The following is a 10,000-nucleotide window of genomic DNA, read 5'->3' as shown; positions in this document are numbered from 1 at the left end:
TCACTTCGACGGTGTTAATACGCTGCCATTAGGCTAATCAGGGAAGTGTAATATTGAATGTTAATGTTATTTCAGGATACCACAGTGCCATTCTGGCCTAGGTCATCAATCATGGCTGACAGCTTTTATCTCTCTCTCCCTTTCTGCAGCATACTAGTGTCAATGAAAAGAACCGCGGGGCCCGCAGTTGAGTAAAAGCAGCATTTAGAAAACCGTGAATGTCTTCATCTGAGCTTCCCACTGTCAGAGCAATGAGACGGGGAAAAGAGCAGACCGTCTCTCCGCGGGATCCCGAAAATAATTAGCAAAACAACGCTGGAGAAAAAGCACTACACAGACCACATTCATTCTACTGCCTTCGCCGTTCCGTTTAGTCTCCAAATACTTGAAAAGAAAGCATCGGAGGGATGGACGAAAGACTTATTGATGGGTTTCCATAGTAGCAGATGCCATCTTTGAGGCTCTGAGCGAGCGCCGAAACATCACGGTTCTGGTCAAGGTCACCAGATATCCTCTCAATCAGCCAAGAAAAGAGCGTCGCGGTCACTGCGCAGACAAACGCAATGCTTCTTCCGCAAAAACGCCACGTCAGCCCTTTTAAAAACGGTTGCCTACTGTAAGAAAGCTCTCTTGTAAAGACGACAAAACAGGCCCGCTTGTCACGGTCTACTTGTAAGGTATGTGACCTCCAATATGGCCGCCGTCGTCTCATGTCTAGACGGAGGTAGATGGCGCGTACCCAACAGGTGAGGTGAATGGGGGGAGGTATGAACTGATCCAGTGCCATTACAGGCCTGCTCTCTGACCACTGGGGTGACCAGTGACACTGGTCCCTGGAGAGGACTGGCTAGACACGACCTGACACAGTAAAGGTCAGGCTAGTCTTAGGCTAGCAGTAGTACACGACTGATACCCTGGCTTCATTGATTTTTCATGAGAAACATGACAGATTTCCTCTCAACTATCATACCAATTCAATGTTGATGTGGACATATTGTCCATAGGTTGAGGACAATGGAGAAAAGGCACACCGTAGTCTTGAGGAGGTTCCGGTAACGGGTGAAATATACAACTAAAACAAAAGGAAACCGCACACTCATGCCCCATTCCAGTCAGCCAGCATGCAAAATATCAGGGCCCCAGCCCGATTGTTTTTAATTACCCCTGTGTTTACCCTGCGATGGCGCTACAAAATGGCTGTTGGGAAAATAGTGTATCGCAAGACAAAGGCCACATACTGTACAATACATCAGCCGAGCCATCTAAAACTATCTGATGCACCATTCCAGTAAAATCCTGCGGAACAAGTTTCCCCAGGGCAGCTGATCTCATCCTAGAGTGGATCATCTTTCAGAAACAGCGCTTGTCTGCTAACTAAACCACAGCGCACAACACTTAAGTCATTGTGTTATGAAGACGTCGACTATTTAATGAATAAATCATTCAGACATTCGGTCGGAGGTGTAAACAGGTGGCGGCCGATGGTGTCCTACATGCTGGCAACGGTGCTGAATGATTCACGTTGTTAACGTAGGCCGGCGCGACGGCAACACCGCCACCAATCACGAAGAGATGGAAAAACAAATATTGTAACAATGAGGTCACAGGCACGCAGGCCGGGACACTGTCCTGTCAGCGCGTCAGAGGCAGGACACCCTGCATGCGGTGCTGTGCCACCCCCACACAGTGACAAGGGAAAAAGAGGAAGTTAGCTAATTAATAATGAGCAGGAAGTGAAGAACTGTTTCGGACTTTTCTTCCCAGAAACCCAGTCACCTGGCCTGGTGTCACCTAAGCCACCAGGCAAACCACATTCTTGGAACTCTTTCTTGGGTTTCACTTTCAGGGAAAGAAACGCAAACAGAGCCTCGCTTTCATGTGTTAGTCTGTCAGAGAGAGAGCAGCTCTCCCTTTCATGTGTTAGTCTGTCAGAGAGAGAGAGAGAAGCTCTCCCTTTCACGTGTTAGTCTGTCAGAGAGAGAGCAGCTCTCCCTTTCATGTGTTAGTCTGTCAGAGAGAGAGAGAGAAGCTCTCCCTTTCACGTGTTAGTCTGTCAGAGAGAGAGCAGCTCTCCCTTTCATGTGTTAGTCTGTCAGAGAGAGAGAGCCATGTGATTCCTGTGGTGTAACCGAGTGAAAATGTCCTGGAGTTCCAAGTAATGGTGGTGGTTAGAGGTTGGTTAGTTAAACGCGTAGGTTACGGTGGCATAATGACTAAAGCCAATCAGCGCCGTCTAACTCCAGCTGATCAGCTCTGCTGCACCCTCTCTTAATCTGGTCTTCATCCAAACACATATTGTGCAAAATATAGCTGTTCCAAACAATTCCCTCTTACAGAAAATGTGTTTGTGTCCAGATTCTCAACGGTTGATTTGATTCACTATCAAATGAATAGTCATAGTCCACTATAAAATACCCACAATTCACAGCAATTTCTAGAGTAAAGAGGATGTACCTTACAATTTCTCATTCACTACACTACTATACATCACTGAAAGGTGAGTGTGAGTGAATGAGTGAGAGGTTTCAAACACAGATTATGTTTGTGTGTGTGTGTGTGTGTGTGTGCGTGCACATTCACACGTGTATGTATATTATGTGAGAGTGTGTATGGTCGCTTACATTACGAAGTCCTGCACGTTCGCATTTGTGCGCCTGTGTACTAGGTGAGAGTGTGTGCGTGTCCAGCCCGTTCACATGTGTGTGTATTGGGCAGGAGTGTGTGTGTGTATTGGGCAGGAGTGTGTGTGTGTATTGGGCAGGGGTGTGTGTGTGTGTGTGTATTGGGCATATTGGGCATGAGTGTGTGCGTGTGTGTGTATTGGGCAGGGGTGTGTGTGTGTATTGGGCAGGAGTGTGTGTGTGTGTATTGGGCAGGGGTGTGTGTGTGTATTGGGCAGGAGTGTGTGTGTGTGTGTGTGTGTGTGTATTGGGCAGGAGTGTGTGTGTGGTCACTCACAACATGAAGTCCTGCTCCCAGCAGGGCTCGTCCCCGCGCACCGTGATGGTCGTGCTCTTGACATTCTGCACCTTCAGCGTCACGTAGCTGTTGAACTTGGCTGGAACACGAGAGGAAAAATCACTCAAACTCTCTCTCTCACACACACACACACACACACACACACACACACACACACACACACACACACACACACACACACACACACACACACACACACACACACACACACACACACACACACACACACACACTGACACACATACACACACAGGCACTGATACACATTCAAAATGACAATACTGTTTAGATCCTTCCTGATAGTATTGGTCTCTACTAATAACCATGGTACGGGTTGAGGGAGAGGAGAGAGAGAGTTGACTCGGCACAAACGCGTTACAACGGCGCTACAAACGCTGCTACGCTAACATATTACAGCGTGACACCGGCAGTGATGTGCATTCGTGGGACAGAGGTGGATGGGTCGGGTGAACTCATCCGGGGCTGGAAAGACGGTGGGTGGGTCGGGTGAACTCATCCGGGGCTGGAAAGACAGTGGGTGGATGGGGGCGAACTCATCCGGGGCTGGAAAGACGGTGGGTGGGTCGTGTGAACTCATCCGGGGCTGGAAAGACAGTGGGTGGATGGGGGGGAACTCATCCGGGGCTGGAAAGACGGTGGGTGGGTCGGGTGAACTCATCCGGGGCTGGAAAGACGGTGGGTGGATGGGGGGGAACTCATCCGGGGCTGGAAAGACGGTGGGTTGATGGGGGGGAACTCATCCGGGGCTGGAAAGACGGTGGGTGGATGGGGGGGAACTCATCCGGGGCTGGACAGACGTCACCGGTGGTGTGAGTCAGGGATGACGGCAGCGGAGATCAAGCAGTGGAGATCAAACGGCGGTAATGCTGGCTCAGCCGGCGGGCGACGCTGCAGCGGCCGCACATATTGGCTTTGCAGCACATATTGGCACGTAACAGGGAAGACACAGCGAAAGCAGATAAGTCTGTCCACCCCCCCCCCCCCTCATCCCCGACCCCGTTAATCTCCGAAGGACGAGAGTCCGGTCCAACACAGCGGATATAGCCCTGGGATCCACGGGCTGATCTGATTGGATAATGTCAGCCCTCTCTCCGACCCAGCAGCTGCAGACGGGACCACCGGCGTCATCCTACAGGGCCTTGGCCCCGGAGGGCCCCTGACACAGACAGGACCACCGGCGTGATCCTACAGGGCCTTGGCCCCTGAGTGGCCCCTTACACATATAGGACCACCGGCGTCATCCTACAGGGCCTTGGCCCCGGAGTGGCCCCTGACACAGACAGGACCACCGGCGTCATCCTACAGGGCCTTGGCCCCGGAGTGGCCCCTGACACAGACGGGACCACCGGCGTCATCCTACAGGGCCTTGGCCCTGGAGTGGCCCCTGACACCGCCGGGCTTCTGCTGCTGCTGAGCTGGGGAGAGCTGGAGCAGCTGGCCCCGGCTCTGGAACTCGTAAAGGTCGCAGTCAGCTCTCATACCGTCAAGCTAAAGACCAAGGTTAGAATACCGGTGGCGTCGTTTCGCATAAGATCGCACGCCGCTCCAGAGAGACAGGAGCTTTTGGTAAAAATGGCCCCTTACCGTAGTGCAGTTAGACCAATGTTTCACTCTGCCACCCGTAAAAGGATAAGCAGTACATGGTCTCCTCTACATGGGGCTCAGGGTGAGGTCCTCAGGACAGCTACCCTCTTCTCAAACAGCACCATATGAAAGGCTGGGCCATGAGGCTGAGGTACTCTATTCTAGCAGGTTGGAGGTACAGTAGGGCGCGCTTCTCAAAAATGCTCAAAGAATAACTGGAAAGTGCTGGACTCAAAGGTGAAATAATTCATTCAGCAGGGTTGTGTTTTCATAGAAAAGAACTGACAGAGCAGCAGATGTTTAAAGAAAATCTGAAGCAAAAATTGTCTTTCAACATTTATTGTGGCCGGTTGAGTCAGAACGCGTTTGGGTTGAGAGCCTTCTTCAGTGCGAGTACTCTAGTATAGAGTCAGGGGGTATTAGAGTGCCCGTGACATAACCACCCTTTTTCATTTCCGTGGCTGGCAGTGAGGGCCGGGCCAACACGTGTCCCCCCCCCCCCCCCCCACACACACAAACACACACACACACACACACACGCACACACGCACACAAACACACACACACACACACTCCAGGAAATTGTGAAAACACACGCACCTAGTCCTACAGTATTAAGCAGTCGGTCTACCTTGGTTACATGGGAAAACACAGATAAGCATCAGCTGTACATTTGGCGCCTAATCACCTGAGCGCACAGGTGATTAGGCGACAAATGTACAGCTGATGCTTATCTGTGTTTTCCCAGGGTTGCCAGGGTGACCAATAAACATTTATTTTAGCAGCACCCACAGCACGCCATTCAGATCAGTCAACAGAGGTCTTACACAGCTGGGGTGAATACAGAAGAGGGCAAATTCCACAGAGAAACACAGTAAACACTCTGGTTGTCTGTCCCAGACAGTTGGGTATGGAGCTCTCAGGCTTCCCAGCACTGACACTGTTACTAAGCCTATAAAGACCTCTGGAGAGAGAAGATACACTTCATCTTTATGGAGGGCAATAACAACACACACACAGTCACACACACAGTCACACACACAGTCACACACACGTATACATACACACACAACTGAAGTGCCTGGAGCTTTGCTCCCCTGACTAATTAGATATCCCATAGTCTGTGCTTCATCAGTCACTCACTGGCTCCCCATGACCCCCAGAGAGCAGATAAGAGGGAAGTGGGGGGGGGGCAGGATGTGTGGATTAGATCACAGCCACTCAGAGACGGCGGTGTCTCACTCAGGACTCCCCCTCTCTCAAACACACACACACACACACACACACACACACACACACACACACACACACACACACACACACACCTGGCAGAGAAGACTGATCCTGTAGTCTGGGAGGAAGCAGCCCCCCTTTGCCACGACACAAACTGTACATTAACATATATGGTGCACACACAGAAGCACAAATAAAAGTGTCTTTGTGCACTTTGTGCAATAGGTGGGCTGTCGTTGTTGTTGCTGTTGTTGTTGTTGACGTGTACCTATTGCCGAGCTCACAGAGCCTGCCCCACTAGCCGACCCTCCAACCCTGCCCTGTGCTCTGTTCAAAGTGTCTTCATTCATTATTGATGCATGCCGAGTTTTTCAATAAATTAGTCTAAAAAACACGGGCAGTTGGAAGGCTGACATTTACTGTTGGGACGCGTCATGAATGATGTATGAATAAGACCTGCAATAGGTTAGGAGACTGGCAGCACCTGCAGAGTTGCACCAGCACTTTCTTTATGTGGTGGGCAAGTATTTACCCATAACACCCATCGCCAATGTGAAAGAGCAATTTGAATCATTGTAAATAATAATAACAATAGTAACAATAATAATAATAATAATAATAATAATAAGTAGTATTACTATCATTATTATAAGTATTATTATTATTATTGTTATTATTATTATCATTAGAACCAATAATAATAATATATCATTATATACCAAAAAAGTTCTGCACAAAGCCGTACACAGAACCAGCCACAAGGACACAGAACCAGCCACAAGGACACAGAACCAGCCACAAGGACACAGACGAGGCGCTGAAACGTCCAAAATAACACGGGGAGGCTCTAATTGGCCAAAGGTCCTACAAACAAACCAATCATAATGTCCTTAACAATCAACAAAAGGCTTTTCCCCATATCTGGTCTGGTCTATGGCAGGGCAGGGAGGACGGGGGGAGTCAACAGAAAAAGGAAGGACTAACTAAATAAATTATCACAAATAAACTAAAGAAAAAAGGGGAAATAAAACTCACCGCCCTGCCAGGGGAAGTTAAAAGACCACATAAAGCTAAACCTCAAACTAACCCCATAACCCACAAACACGTACAACCCACAAACACATACAAGATAAACTGAAAGCTCTTAAACATGAGACTAAATCAAACACAAGGGCAGCATGGAGGCAGTGTCGTCCGTCCGTCCGACGGCAGGATTACGCAAAAACGGCCACACCAATTTTCATGAAACTCGGTAGAGGGGTGGAGCATGGGCCAACTTAGAGCTCATTAATTTTAATTTCACTTCATTATTCAGTCTGAACAAGCTCCCATTGCAGCCGTTTTCCGAGATGGACGTTGCCGAAGAGGGAGTCCTCACTGATGTGTTCATCCCCTAAACCAATCACAGAATTTGACATCGCATTCAAAGGATGCTGATTGGCCTGGTTGAGATTGCAAGTGAGAAATCACTCTGGATGAGAGCTTTTCCAGACCCTGTATCACATCTAGAAAATGTGTACTACACATACGCATTGAGATCCAAGAGACATTGAAAACCAGGCCGAATAGGACCCGTCAAAATGCCGGTAGACTGAAAAAACGTATTTCAACCTTAATTTGCACTTAGTGTGAAAAGGATTTCAACAACTAAATTCTGCGAGTAAAAAAGAAATAATGTAGACAACATTGCCTCTTAAATCATTGGAATATGTTTTACCGTCTATAAACTGCATACCTTACAAATAGCCTACAATAGGGAACTGATGCTGAATAGGTCGACCAAACATGTTTACACTCTTTAAAGTGTGCCACATATGAGTGTGACTGGCGCTCGAGTTGGAATTGGAATTTGCTGAATGGAAAACCAGTTGAACTGAATATGTGCTTATGCTATCTACCTGTCCTAAGGTGAGCATGGTGTGTAAAGTAGGCTCTGTAAATAAATGGATTGCCGAATATAAAGATAAGGTAATTTCACTGGACATTGGTTTATTTAGTGTAGTCCTACTAGTCTAACTAGTGTGGATGTAGGATTCATTAACAATGGTTAGCCATACTGTACTATTTTGTTTTAGTCAGGTGCATAACACTGTTGGAAACAACATTAGACATGGTACAAGGGCAAGATGGTGCAAAGACAGGACAGTTAAAAAGAGCATAAAGGGTTAGGGTTGGTTAGGGTATATGTACTGATGAAAAAGAAGAAATACGCAAAAATGTACAGTTGAGGTGATGATGTCAGTTAAGAGTTAGGGGTATCTGAGGACAGTGTGAGAGTGACTCCACACTACGAGATCCCAGGCTGGGCTACTTTTTATTCATCCCCCCCTCTCCCTCTCTCTCTACACATCTCCTTCCCTCCCCCTCCTCCTCCCCCACCCCCTCCCCCTCTGCGGCCAGCATGGTGGTCAGAGGGCTTATGGGATAGGCATAAGGGCAAACAGTGGAGGGATATTCCTAGATGGAGGACGTGGGGATTTAGACTTACTGTAGCCAGCACTGATCTGAGCTCACCTGCACATGGGTGAGCTAGCCTAGAGCCCGCCTAGCTAGCCTGGAAGGACACAGCAGGGCTAACTCCACCTGGAGGGCCTTCTTATCTTCCCATCTCTTCTTTCCACTTTTTCCTCCTCCCTATCTGTTGCTGCTAAAGCTGATTTCTTCCACTTTAAAATTCTAACCTTGGCTTCCAATCCTAAAAAACCCTCAAAACTAGAAAGGGTGCTCAGAGACCACAGGCCTCCACGCATCCATACATTTTATTGGTGTAACTCAGTTGAAATGGTTAAAATCACACCTCAGCTTATATGTAATAGCTTACCAGAGGATCCAGGCTAAGAAAATGTATTTTTTCCTAACAGTAAATCAGAATCAGATATTATTTTATTTTACAAGGATAGAAAGACACTGCAGCCACGAGTGTTTAAAACCTTGCTCTGCCATCGCAGCTGAAATTTCCTCATAAACGTTTCGGTACAAACCAGTAATTGTCTTGCACTGACTCTTCACCCCGAAGGCTCAAAACACAGGTGACCTCAGCAGGTGTCCACTGACCTGAGCCTTTGTCCTCCATTATCTTTTTAAGCGGAATAGTTGAAGCAGGTGTTGATGGATGCAGTTGCGTGAGTAAGATGTCTGATTCATTTCTGATATCTGATTCATATCTATTTCCACATATGATTGAGGCCTGAAACGGATCTGAGAATATCCGATTCCATGTTCTTTTTTCCTGCTTACACGTGCATAATAAATATAAATAAATAAACAAACATAAATGCGGCCTTACGCACCTGACTCATGACTCGGGGGACAGGTGCGTAGGCAGAGTACGTATTATAAAGAAACAAACACTCTGTGACCGAAACGAACGGATCCCATTGAGCAAGTGAAGGAAGTAAGCCTACAGGGTTAGTGAAAGGAATAGCTCCTTCCTCACTCCAGGCCATGGTCAAGCCCTACACCCCCCCTCCTCCCCCCCACCGCCAGACCGCTTCGCTCTGCTGCCTCGAGGGGATTGGTTGCCCCAGCGCTCCGAGGCCCCTGTGGTCGATCGACCCCGTTCTGTCCGGACCCCACAGTGGTGGGACAACCTACCCTTTCACCACAGGCTAAAAACGTACCTTTCCGATAAGTACTACCCTGACACTTCCTCTTAGCACTTATTGTATGTAGCTGTTTTTTTCACTTTGACTTTAGCACTAGATTAAGCTCTTAGTCGCTTGCTTAGAAAGAAGAACTCACACTTGTGAGTTCTGGCGAGTAGTAGTACACTTGACTACCTACGGTAAATGCAGTTATTGTTCTACGTCTCTTTTGATATGACTGTAATGAAATGTAATGTTATCCTGTAATTACGCAATGCAAAATAAAAAATCATCCAATTGTGACCTACAAGAGAAACAGGTCCAACTGCTACAAAGGATTATGAAAAGGCTCATTTCCCTTCGGAAAATTAGTGGGACGGTCAATGTGTGTGTGTGTGTGTGTGTGTGTGTGTGTGTGTGTGTGTGTGTGTGTGCGTGTAAAGTCCCTTTCTCTCTGTGAAGTGCATGTATGCATGCAACAGTATGTTGTATCTGTGTATGAAATGCACAAGTACTGTATATAAATAAAGCTTGAATTGATTTGATGACTACCAAAAAAAGTGTCAAACTGGTTGTAGCACAATATGAGACAATGACAC

The 10,000-nt window shown here is 47.7% G+C and overlaps 1 protein-coding gene across 1 annotated transcript in view; it reads right to left on the bottom strand.

The window, feature by feature from the left end:
• The window catches only part of unc13bb (unc-13 homolog Bb (C. elegans)), a 75,788-nt gene that overhangs the window by 60,287 nt on the left and 5,501 nt on the right, over nt 1-10,000 (bottom strand). The window contains exon 3 of the mRNA XM_084459987.1: nt 2,959-3,058. Within this exon, the coding sequence (XP_084316113.1) occupies nt 2,959-3,058 (100 nt within the window). The remainder of the gene's footprint in view (nt 1-2,958; nt 3,059-10,000) is intronic.

The sequence above is a fragment of the Borostomias antarcticus genome, assembly GCF_949987555.1.
Source record: "Borostomias antarcticus genome assembly, chromosome: 2".
Classification (NCBI taxonomy): domain Eukaryota; kingdom Metazoa; phylum Chordata; class Actinopteri; order Stomiiformes; family Stomiidae; genus Borostomias; species Borostomias antarcticus.
This window is presented reverse-complemented; position numbering and strand designations above follow the sequence as displayed.